The 12,627-nt window shown below is 34.5% G+C and overlaps 1 protein-coding gene across 1 annotated transcript; it reads right to left on the bottom strand.

Moving 5' to 3' along the window:
- Positions 1-4,772: 4,772 nt before the first annotated feature.
- On the bottom strand, positions 4,773-12,598 carry LOC109009699 (GDSL esterase/lipase LTL1-like). The gene is made up of 7 exons (XM_035695583.1): positions 12,389-12,598; positions 12,008-12,254; positions 11,560-11,766; positions 6,112-6,260; positions 5,758-5,982; positions 5,331-5,583; positions 4,773-5,005 (listed from the first exon to the last, which is right to left on the bottom strand). Exons 1-7 carry the CDS (start codon positions 12,596-12,598, stop codon positions 4,773-4,775), a joined length of 1,524 nt encoding a protein of 507 aa, XP_035551476.1.
- Positions 12,599-12,627: the final 29 nt, after the last annotated feature.

Raw genomic sequence — 12,627 nt, 5'->3', positions numbered from 1 at the left:
GGGACTTGGGTGAAGCGAGAGATGGAGAGGTCTGGGAGGGAGAGGGGGGTTAGGGATAAGCGATTTGGATGTAGGTTATGTGATCGAGGAGAAGGAAAGCGGCTCTCCACCTCCCATTCACTGAAAGCTTTTCCTGTGGATTGTCACAAATCTTTGCTTTTCACCAGCTTCTTGGAGACCTGTTGCTACGCTGCACGCACGCCCTGAAACTTATGTTTCTTTTTCTTGCCATTTGGTGTTCTGAGTTAAAGTCCAACGAAAGTGTAGTTTGTACAGCGAATTGAGATAAAATGCGTTGAAATGATAGTTAAAAATTGAATAAAATGTTATTTTTTAATATTATTATTGTTTTAAAATTAAAAAAAATTAAATTATTTATTATATTTTATGTAAAATTTTAAAAAATTATAATAATAAAAAATAAAAATGAAACGAGGAAGAAGGTTATCATAACGAACAAAACATGAAAGCCACACCGACCTTAACGAATTGCAAGGTATAAATATAATTATAACCTGGTTGTTGATACGTACACACTGCCAGAACTATATATCATACGTAGTTTCTTGTTCTAATTTTTTGCTTTGAATTAGTTAGCTATAAAAAAATTATTTATTTGTGATCAATTAATTACAATAAAATAATTATTTATAATTAAAATTAATTATAAATAATCTTTTTATTATAATAAATTAATCATAAAAATTCATTTTCTTTTAGTATAGGATCACTTTATACCTTTATTATTCTCACCTTTTCCTTTTGGGACTTGACAAATAATTAATGTTTCCTCGTTGATGCCAAAACCGAAACGATTAATAATATAGCAAAATTTTATTTGCAGTCTTTATTTAAAGATTGTATATGTACGTAAATTTTTTATTAAATGAAAAAAAATATTATTTTAAGAGAAATATTTTTATAATTTTAAAAAATTTTAATAAAAAAAATTATCTAAACTTATATTACAGTCTCTAAATAAAAATTATATGTTGCATTGCTCATAATATATATCGGATAGTATTAGTATCCAATTAAATAATTTGTTTTAATTTTAATAATAATAATAATAATAATAACACTATGTGCATAAGGAATTAATTAAAAAGACGTACGGGCTCAACTCAGACACGTCCAGAGTCTGAATCATAGCTAGCCAACAACAAACATTATGGTCCGAAGATAAGGATCGAGAGGGAAAGGCCATCAGCGGATATGATAATTATAAGATAGCTTAATTTTATGGTGATCTTACAATATATAGTTGTATTTATAACAGAATACATATTGTGTCAAGAAAAATAATATTTATAATTATGGAGTGCGTAAGTGGTAGGTAATTTAAAAAAAAAAAAAAAGTAAATATGAAATTTATATAAAAAAAATTAATTTTTTAATAATAAATTTTATTATTTTTAAAAATAATTACTTGATTGTTACGCACTCTGTAACTATATCACGCAGCATTACTTTTTAGTAAAAAACTTCTTACAAACATATACAACTGTAAATATAAGGAATATGCTACTCAGTTATCTAAATTTAATAACTAATTAATCTGACAGTGCCACGTACTCTTCTTAATTCAGGAGGAATTAGTTATTATGACAGCAAAGTGGACCCCAACATCCACGAAAAATTCATGTTTTGGCTTCACAAAAATGTCATGGCAGCTTCGACCGGTTAGGGGAGAATCTGATCTGTACTCCGATCGACGGGCTGGCATGCATGCATGCTATAGAATTTTTGATATATTAATAATTTATAAATACCCAAGCCCCCTTGACCACTCTACTAAATAAATCACCAGATGAAGCAGTCGATCATGTCCAAAATCCCATCAATAGGAAAGAATCCTAAAATGCAGAGATAATCTGCTGCAATATCCTTCCTTTGATCTTGGGAATTAATTAAGCTGCATGCCATCTTTCTAATATCTCTATTTTGGTTTTTTCTCGTAAGGTTTCTTTTGTTTGTATGACTATATATAGTTTTAATATTATTCTTCAACATCCTGCAAGATCATTGATCACCTTGTAAATTTTTCCTACAAAGTAATGGTTAGTACCATCACATATAATATATATATATATATATATATGTGTGTGTGTGTGTGTGTGTGTGTGTGTGTGTGTGTGTGATAGTTAATCATTTCATTTGAGAAAAAAGGAGAGTTCAACTGAGAACTCAGAAAATCATTAGTAGATCATGGGGAAAGATCAGCTATGAATTAACAAGAGACATGCATCGAGGAGCTATAATAATGTTGCCTTTTGCATGCGGAGTAGCATTTTAGCGTTTTGGGTTTGCATGTCTTTTTATAGGTTAGCTTGTTCATTGCTCTTTCATCAAATTGTTTCTGAATATTCACTCTCTGAGTTGATCTCAATTGCAACCCCCATTTTTTGAATGGCTAGCAGCCATGACTTTGTGAAAAAATTGTTGGTTTGCTCTTTTAGGAGGTTGAACATGAATGTCGTTCATGCTATATAGTTATACAGAAAAGAAACTTGAAGGGAAAAAAATCAACCAAATAAAAATAGAGATAGAGATGGCTCACCAAGAAGCTAGATCAGAAGGATCTTGCGGCAGATTCTCTCTAAATTAGAGGGACGTTCATAATGCTTGCTTGGATCGATATCTGCTGACTGCTGTTTCAGATCAGGATAGAACTCAAAGCCAAAGGTTTTGCACCCATCTTCGACTTCGACGGCCACTACTATTAATTATTCTAGCTGGTTGTCAATGCTTGCTAGCTGGACATTTTCGTCTTTGGCAAGTGCTATATACGTACATTGGCCAATCTTGACTTTCTAACGGAGTCCACGTACAATTTGAGTTTTTCATGATGAGTAGAGTGCATGCACAAGATCATTAATATTATTAATCATATGATGATCAGCTGCTTCACAATGATTTTATCGGCTTTATCCATCCTACGGTTTTGTTGTGCAGCTCACCTTCACTGTGCATGGATCCTTGCCGTGCCAGTTTGATTTAGCAAAAAATTCCATGAAATTCAAGTTACAAACTTATTGTTAACTAGAATCTTTGATATATTGAATTTGATGAGGGGATGTTAATGATCATAATATCATTAGATGACCTATATATCTTAATATCATTAGATGAGGGGATGTTAATGATCATAATATCATTAGATGAGGGGATGTTAATGATCATAATATCATTACATTGATCTGGTATTCAAATTAAATCCCTCAATTTCGTAACATATTGATTATTTTATATGTCACTGCAGAAGGTGGCTGCAGAGGCACCGCAAGCCCAAGAAGAATGCTACAACGAGAAGGACAGCATGATAATTTCTCAATTTGCTGATCATATAAATGCATGTCTCTGTACAAGCTTGTTGACAGTTCTCGTGTCTAGAACTCATTTCTCTATCACTGCCAAGTAAAGTAGATATCACTTCTATTTTCATAAGATTAAATATTCTCGAAACAATTTATAGTAATAAAATGGCTGGAAAATTGCTGATCATGTAATCAAACGGCTAGAGATTTGCATCCTGATGCATGGTCATATATATATAATTCATGAAATTAACAGATAATGCAACTAACATCGACATGTTCATGTTGCTTTTACATTGAACTCCCAAGTATATAGGATGTTATGATTGAAAAATGGACGCCAACTTACATGAAGAACTCATGCTTATGGCTCCACAAAAAGGCAATGGGAGCCTCAATAAAAGAAATGGGGATCAAGACATGCTATATATTAACACAAATCAACACCTTATCAAGTTAATTTGTTATAACTTTCAGAGATATAATATATATTTCAAACATATGGTTAGAAAGTTCTTCAAATCTTAACATGAAAATAATTTGGCAACAAAGTTATGGTAGTCAATTCAAAACACGAGATCGAGTTTAGATGGTCATGAATGTATTCAAGTTTTTCGTACACACATATAAGATCATCGGGGATACTAGCTAGCTGAAAGATAATATTTATACGGAGCAGATGAGATTAGATTGCTTTCAGTGATCATGATATATATTCTAATTATAAGATTTATATTAAAAAAAAAAAACTTATTGTAATTATAAACTACATTAATTAAATATAATCAGATTTTCTAAATTATATGAAGATCAACGTATGCCAGCTCCCATGATTACGCAAGGGAAGCATTTTTGTGGCGTCACTTTGATAGTAGTCCCCTACCGACAAAGCATCATCAGTACTATGTACGTCGAGAGGTCCGATCCCTTTGATTAGTTTAATATTTTACCATATATATAGATTCTCTTTGAATAATTAATAATACAGGTTTTTAAGCCGCGTAATTTCAGAATTCTGAACCGCATTTAATTTATTAAATTTTCTGTATTTAATATATAATTTCATGCAACAACGTAGTAGTATTAATAATAGCAAAGAGAATTTCTTAAATACTCTTAATATTTATTAATAAAATATTAATATAATGCCCATAGAATTTGGCTTATATATATAATACTTGATATACTTAAGTACATGATGAGCAAGAGCTAATTAATTATATGATGTTCGTTAATTCATCAAAAACAGATGATCAGGATCAATATTCCAAAAAAAAAAAAAAAATCACTGTTCAAATATAGATCATGCATGAAATATAGTGCATGATATATAAACTGGCCATGCATGCATGCAGTGCAACAAGTATATATGAAGACTAGTTTAGAGGAAGATGAAGGTGTACTTGCATTCTACATATATATATACAAGTAGTAGTAGTAGTAGATCCAGTACTCTTAAATATCGACCACTGCCAACTGACTAAAATTCATAGGTGTCATAAAGTTTGTTCCTCCACTATAGAGGGTTCGAGCTGCCAATTCAGAAGCATATTCAGTTGGATGAAAGTAATCCCAGAACAAGTACTCGCTACGATTAGGACAAAGGCTTGGTGAATAAATAAAATGGCAGCCTTTTTCTCCATTGTATTTTCCTCTGCCACAGCAAGCCGTTTTGATTTCCTTGAAGCCTGAGACATGGCAAGAATGGCATGGTACTACTGATTATATGTAAGTTTCCTGATCTTATTCCTAATTAATTCATGTCGCTTTCAAAATGCATGGGAATTAAACTTGTTTGACTTGTAGTACTGTAATTAATTAATTGCACAAATCATATATATATATATATAATATTCATATCGAATTAAAGACTAATATATAGTTCGGAATCATGTTTTCAATTCAATATTTTGGAAAATATTAGTGTCCGGCCGGCCATGTTGTTGACACAGTGTTTTATTCCTTAAGAGGTACGTATAAATTAATGAAGTTGTTTTAAGTGATCATGCTTACCGGAGGCCGATCGCGATGAGTTTTTCAAGATACTCATGGTCATTTTATAGGCATCTCCCAGTGAGTACTTCATTTCTTTCAATTCCGAGCTCAATCCTTCCAACAGTTCCTTCGTTTTGGTGTAAAACATCCGAGCAAACTCATTCAATTCCTCTTTGCAAAGGCCGCTGACATTAGAACGCTGAGATGGGCAGCACCCAATTGGTGCAACGCTTACAATGGCAAATCTTCGAGCCCCCAGGCCATACATAATCTGCCATTTTAATTTCAGAAAATTTAGTTGTACGTACGTACAATATTCCGATGTTGGGCTGAGATGGGCGCCTTTTTCAATATTGGGAATCACCATGCATGCATATGGAACAGAAATGCGTGCTAGTTCCAGATCAAAGATTAAAAATGTAAGAAAGGGCATAGAATTGCAGACCTTTAACTGGTTGTGGAAAGCGAATTGGAGAGTGGACATAAACTCTGGCTTCGATAAATAGCTATATGTATCTTCATAATCGAAGATGTCGTTAGTTCCGACAATAATGAGGAACAAAGACTTAGAAAGCATGCTAGCTGTTTTCGTTGGACCCAATATCTCAGTGATGTTACCCCTAACCATATCAAATTGTTGGATCTGCTCTTTCATTGACACCACCTCTTTCTACAAGATTTCCATATATACACGTAAATTTAGATCATGATCAGTATATATATTATCTAAAGTTCCAAATTTTTTATAAGGTTATATATATAGATGTGATACTTTTCTGAGACCAATTAAATTGTTTACCCATTTTTTTAGTCCTGTGTTGTCAAGAATTCCAGCTGCCCCTGATGCAAAGTTCACACCCAGCTGTAATTTCTCCATATTACTTAACTGACGGCGGACGAGAAGCTGGAGAAAAGGTTGCGGACTCTTCTCATAACCGAATAGCCTCACTAATTAAGCAATATATATAGAGAAAACATGGCAAAATAGGATCAAATATATTGTTAATAATATTGTGTTCATGCATGATCAGTTGAAACGTCTATTAATTATAAATAACACTTTCCTAGCTAGCTATTTCGAAAGAACTAAGTATTTTTAGAGGCTATTAATGGCTCAATATCCAATGATCCTGATGATGATCTGTCTTTAATTTCGAAGTAGAACTAAATAAATTATAAATAAGAAGTAGCTAGCTAGCTAGCTGGAGTACTACCAATTTGGTCAGCTGTGTTAAAGCCATTGCTGAACCTCCCTGTTGACTTGATCAATAATGCCTTGGAGTAGAGAAAGTCGATCCCATTATGAGGGAAGTTGGCCCTCGCTAGTGTAAAGTTCAAATAATTGTTTGTCCCAACATCTGCAATCGAATCGCCGAAAATGAAAATGGGCGGCGGTAGTACTTGTGCCTCGGCTACGTGCATGAAGATCACGACCGCGGCCAAAGAATGGAAATGAAAGTAAGAGAATGAAAATGGGACAATATTCCGACATTTCTTTGCCATGATCAGAGCTAGGCCAAGTACTATATATATGGCCGCCCAAGCTTCCAATTTCTGTACCTTATATATGTACGCGGTGTCTCTCAGTACTCTTTTTGCATCTCTCAGCTTCCTACCTCTCTCCCTTAATTTATAGAAGAAAGTATCAAAAAATGAACAAGCCAGCAGGCCGTGGTTAACTGTGTGATCATTATCCCAACCTAGAAAGTGATCAGCAAGCTAACATTTTGTTAATTGGCGGATTGATCGAGTAATAATATTATTATATATATTAAAGCTTTACCTAGTGATCTCTCCCGATTCTATTTTCTTTGATGTTTGAACTGTTCTTTTAACTTTTTTTTCAATTCCGGTGATCCCTTTGTTTATCTTATAAAAATTGTATCACGATAGTAAAATGAGCAATGATATTAATTGTTTTTTATTATAATTGTTTATCTTATATTATAATTGTTTTGTGAATTGAGAAATTATATATGCGGCGACAAGCTGTTCTGCCTTAGGTAGTAACGATATTTAAATTCGAAACATTAATTCAGCCTGGTAAGGGCCTAGGAGGCTTCGCTAGCAACATATAATATTCAAGAATTTATATATATATATGGTTTGATAGGGATTGATTTAGTTGTTTTTTGTTTGCGTGTAGAAAATTCTGGTCATTTATTTAAACGTGGCTTCTTATTGTCACTTTATTTGTCTGATATTATTGTACAAATTAAATTCTTGCATCGATCTCTGTCCAAGACTACTGTATATAATAAATGTAATGTGTGTTTTTGTCTGCATGTTGTTATCTATCCGGGCATAACATTTACGGATTTATAGCTCAGAAAAATGAATTTTTATATGTAGGAGTTTCAAGTGATCAGATATGGATATAACATATATATATATATATATATATATATTATAAACCAACGTAATATTTAATCTAATTACGTACTAAAACTCAGGAAAAAAATGAAAAAAAAAAAACAAGTGGGTACGTTCTGATTTTAAAGTCGGATTTTTCAACATATATATATATATATATATATATACTTGATTAAATAATAATGTTCTAAGACTTTAATACTTGAATATTAATCGTGAGACGATTCATGCAATATGCATGCATGCATGCATGCCCGATCGAACATGAAGTAGTATTACTTAATTGGAAACGATTTTGTTATTGCAATAATATTCCATAAACTATTTTTTGTCCTTTAATTTCATTGTTCTAGCTAGCTAGGTAGGTTTATTCGTACCTTTATTTTTTTGGGGAAAGAGTTGAATTCATAATTAAACACGGGCTTGAATTATAATTTGAGATGTCCCCATTCCTTATATTAATTAGCATGAAAATACAATAGTACTGAAAGAGGTTTCTTTATATTTCTATCAGATATAAATATAAAAGACAGTTGATGTTTGGCGTTAGATCGAGTACTGTTTTTGGGTACGTTACAGCACTGACAGCTAATATTTTTATTCTCTAAAAAGTCTCACTTAACAACTTTTTCATTTTCAATTAAAATAAATTTAGAATTAAAAAATCACAATTAAAAAAAAAAAAATCAATAACATGAACAACACCATCAAGGTGGAGCTAATTTTCCCCGGGATGATCAGGTTGTCCATGGTGGCCACCCCTATGGGTGTAAGCCTGAGAGATTTTCATGAATTCCTTCCTATTTTCATTAGTGAGGTATGGTGTATTTATACACATTCAAGAGAGAATCAAATCTGTTACGTACAAAAGGCAAGGGTATTCCCGACAATAAACAAAACCTAATTCTAGAGTATTCTGAGCCTATTTACAATAAATGAATAAATGATTAAGTGACAAAATGTTATATGCTAATACGCTCCCTCGAGTCCAATGAGATGTCAACTACATTGAGATTCGAATGAAATGAGAAGAATTTATCAAAGACTAATGGCTTAGTAAACACATCAGCCAGTTGCTCCTTGGAGCTACAAAAAGAAAGTTTCAGAGTTTGTGCAGCAACTCTATCACGGACAAAGTGACAGTCAATGTCTATGTGCTTGATCCGTGAATGGTAAACTAGATTGGCAGTAAGGTACGTAGCTCCTAAGTTGTCGCACCAAAGTGTAGGAGTTGTAGACAAGGAGATCCCCAACTCTTTTAGCATGGTTTGTAGCCATATAAGCTTGGATGCAGTGGATGAAAGTGACTTGTATTCGGCTTTCGTGCTGGATCTTGCTATAGTCTTCTGTTTCTTGGAGATATGAGGAACATGAAGCAATTTATGTAAAAGAAAAAAGGAAGAGTTAGAGAGAAAAGTAGAGTCACCTAAGTGTTCAATCGGGAGACACAATCCATCACCCACGCGAATTCCTTAAGTACCATTATAGTGCTCACTAGACAGATTAAGATTAGAGAGGTCATTAGTGATATGGTGGGTCGTGGCAGAATCAGGGTACCAGGTGGTATTTGAGTTGTAGTTTTGGTGGTTGGAAGGGGAAGTTTGGGTGGGAGAACTGGATGTATAGTTGACTGAGAAGTACGGGGGAGCTTGTATTTGGTATGAGTGATTGAACCTTTGCCGACATTGAAGGACAACATATCCTGGTTTTTGACAAACTTGACAAGTGGGACGGGCACCACCATTTGTTTGATGAGTATTCCCAGAAAGGTTGGGTGTGTAATGACCACCACGGCTCGAGTAGTTTCCTTGACCTCTACCTTGTCTACCTTTAGAAAAAGATCTAGTACCTCTCTAGTATCGACCTCCAGTAGAACCATGAGAACTAAAGTTGGCTGAGGGCTCTATAGTTTGTTTAGAGGTGTGAGCAAGTCTGTTCTCATGGATGAGAAGCATTTGATATAATTCATGGGAGGAGATGGGGTCAGAACGGGTGGTCATAGACGTGACAAGGGGTTCATAGAGATGACCTAACCCAGTGAGCAGGTACGTGACTAGCTCTTTGTCTGGTAGAGGACTACATGTGGAGGCAAGGCTATCGGCTATGGATCTGACCTTACCAAAATACTTAGTGATAGTTTGCTCACCACGAGATAGATTGGTCAACTGAAAACGAAGATGAAAATCTTTTGCCTGTGAATGAGAGGCAAACATGGAGGAAATGGAATTCCAGAGGGAGAAAGATGTAGAGGCTAATAAAACATGACCTATGACATAATCGAAAAGGGATGAGAATAGAACACTGAGAACCAGTTGATCTATTCTCATCCAAGTTTTATAATTTGGGCTGATTTTTGGTATTTCATTGTTAGCAGCAAGAAGAAATTTTGCTGGACAGGGTAAGGTGCCATCCACATAGTAGTAGAGGTCTTGACCTCTAAGGTAAGCTGATATTTGCACCTTTCATAGTAAATAATTCTCAGGAGTAAGTTTAAGGGTGACTACGAGTGAAAAAGAGGAAATGATGGAAGCAAAAGGAGAATGAAGTGAAGCCATGGATCATGAGACTGCTAGTCGAGCAGCTCTGATATCATGTAAGCCTGGAAGATTTTCATGAATTCCTTCCTATTTTCATTAGTGAGGTATGGTGTATTTATACACATACAAGAGAGAATCAAATCTTTTACAAAAGGCAGGGGTATTCTGGGCCTATTTACAGATGATTAAGTAACAAAATTTATATATATGCTAATAATGGGCAGCTCAGACTGAGCCACTAGGGGTACTAGCCACAACGAGCTATCCTGAATTTGTTTCACATTTTTTTCTTAGCTTCTAATTTAGTTAATAATTTGTTTTTTGAAAAAATCATAATGTTTTTATTTAAACATATTTTTAGTAGTCGACAGTCTTTCAGACTCAATAAAGGTTGTGATCATGCATGGCATGTATATAGTACTCTACGATTGTGGAATTTCTTTTATTAAAAAAAAATACACTTTGCACCCTCAACTGTCAAATTAGGATTTTTTTATATAAAAAAAAACTACAACGAATTATTTTCGAGTTTGATCATCGAATCAGGTTGTCACAAAAATAAACTAGATTCCATAAAAACAAGCCCAACAAATTCGAGCCATTAGTGAGACACGACTCTAGAAGAGACATAATTCTAACCTTTTGTCACTATCTACAGTTCAAGAAACAATATTAGGTAAACAGTTTCTATAATGCTTAGAGCTCCAAAAAGGTAATGGACGAGTGGAGATTAAGATTGCCTCGAGCCAGATGAAAATGACCTTTGAGTGCAAAGGCAGAAGGGTGTTTGACTACATGATCCACCCATCAATTAGGGACGAAAGTCAGCCTTAATGATCCAGCAATGCCAAGTGGAAGGGCTGTCCCTCGATAAATAAAGCATTATTCTAGAGAATAACAGGCTGATCTTCTTTAAGAGCTCACATCAACGAAGGTTTGGCATCTTGCAGTGCAATTTCGGAATTTTGAACTGCATTTGTTAATTCTGTATTTTGTACTTTCATTCATATATATATATATATATATATATCATCTAATAAAGTAGCCTAGAGATCATCAGAAACAAAATAAAATAAGATACGCACATATCATTTGGCTTATTTAATCCTTGATATAACAACAGCAGATTAGATGTTCATCACATACAAAATGATTAACATGACCTAACCCGTACGTCCCGGTTAATTATTAGCGTACGTCTATGCCGCAATCTGAACGTCGGACAATATTACAGGCAGGTTTAACTTATTAAGCGTACTGGTTTAGAGGAAGTTGAAGGTGCATGTTGAATGCTATCTACAAGTACTCCTCTCAAAGATCGACCACTGCCAACTGACTAAAATTCATGGGTGTCACAAATCTTGTTCCTGCACTATAGAGGGTAACAGCTGCCAATTCTGAAGCATATGCAGTTGGATGAAAGAAATCCCAAAACAAGTACTCTCGACGATTATAACAAAGGTTTGGGCTTTGAATATCCATGCAGGGTGCTTTTCCATTGAAACTTCCCTTTCCACAGCAAGCTGTTTTGACTTCCTTGAAGCCTGAGACAGACATTGGGAAGATTAATGGCAATGTAATTAAGTTTCCTCTTACCCTTCATGCCGCTTTGAATATGGGCAACATGCAGTTTGACTAGTACTAGTGTAATTGCAAATCACAAACAATTAAAATACTAGTACATTTTCAATGCAGCATTATAATATCTTGTAATATCCTGTAACGTACGTGTTCTTGGCACTGTGTTTAAACCCTGAAAGGTATGATGTTATTTTAAGTGCTTACCGAAGGCCCTTGGGTCTTCGATAATATTCATGGTCATTTCATAGGCATCTCCCAGTGAGTACTTGAATTCTTTCAATTCCGAGCTCAATCCTTGCAAGAGATCTTTCGTTTTCGTGTAAAGCATCTTAGCAAAGTCATTCAATTCCTCCTTGCAAAGCCCGCTGTCACTAGAACGTTGAGATGGGCAGCATCCAATTGGTGCAACACCTGCAATGGCAAATCTTCGAGCCCCCAGGCCATATAGATTCTGCCATTTTAATTTCAGAAAAGATGTTGAACTTGATGATCAATATCCTTTTCCAGTGGGAACCATAACGATAATATGGAATGGAAGTGCTAATCCAAAAGATTAAAAGAAAGAAAGGACATGGAATTGCAGACCTTTAACTGGTCGTGGAAAGTGAATTGGAGAGTGGACATGAACTCTTGCTTGGATAAATTGCTATATGTATCTTCATAATCGAAGATGTCGTTAGCTCCGACATTAATGAGGAACAAAGACTTCGAAAGCATACTAGCTGTTTGTGCAGGACCCAATATCTCAGTGATATTTCCCATAACCATTCCAAATTGTTGGATCTGGGTTTCCATTGGCACCACCTCTTTCTACAAGATTTCCA

The sequence above is a fragment of the Juglans regia genome, chromosome 11, assembly GCF_001411555.2.
Source record: "Juglans regia cultivar Chandler chromosome 11, Walnut 2.0, whole genome shotgun sequence".
Lineage (NCBI taxonomy): Eukaryota > Viridiplantae > Streptophyta > Magnoliopsida > Fagales > Juglandaceae > Juglans > Juglans regia.
This window is presented reverse-complemented; position numbering and strand designations above follow the sequence as displayed.

Excerpts from the sequence above, each read along its gene's own strand:
- LOC109009699 (XM_035695583.1), bottom strand. The coding sequence starts at position 12,598 with ATGGAAACCCAGATCCAACAATTTGGAATGGTTATGGGAAATATCACT. Across the intron at positions 12,255-12,388 it reads CTTTCCACGACCAGTTAAAG|AATCTATATGGCCTGGGGGC; the intron begins GTCTGCAATTCC and ends TTAAAATGGCAG. Across the intron at positions 5,584-5,757 it reads CTTTCCACAACCAGTTAAAG|ATTATGTATGGCCTGGGGGC; the intron begins GTCTGCAATTCT and ends TTAAAATGGCAG.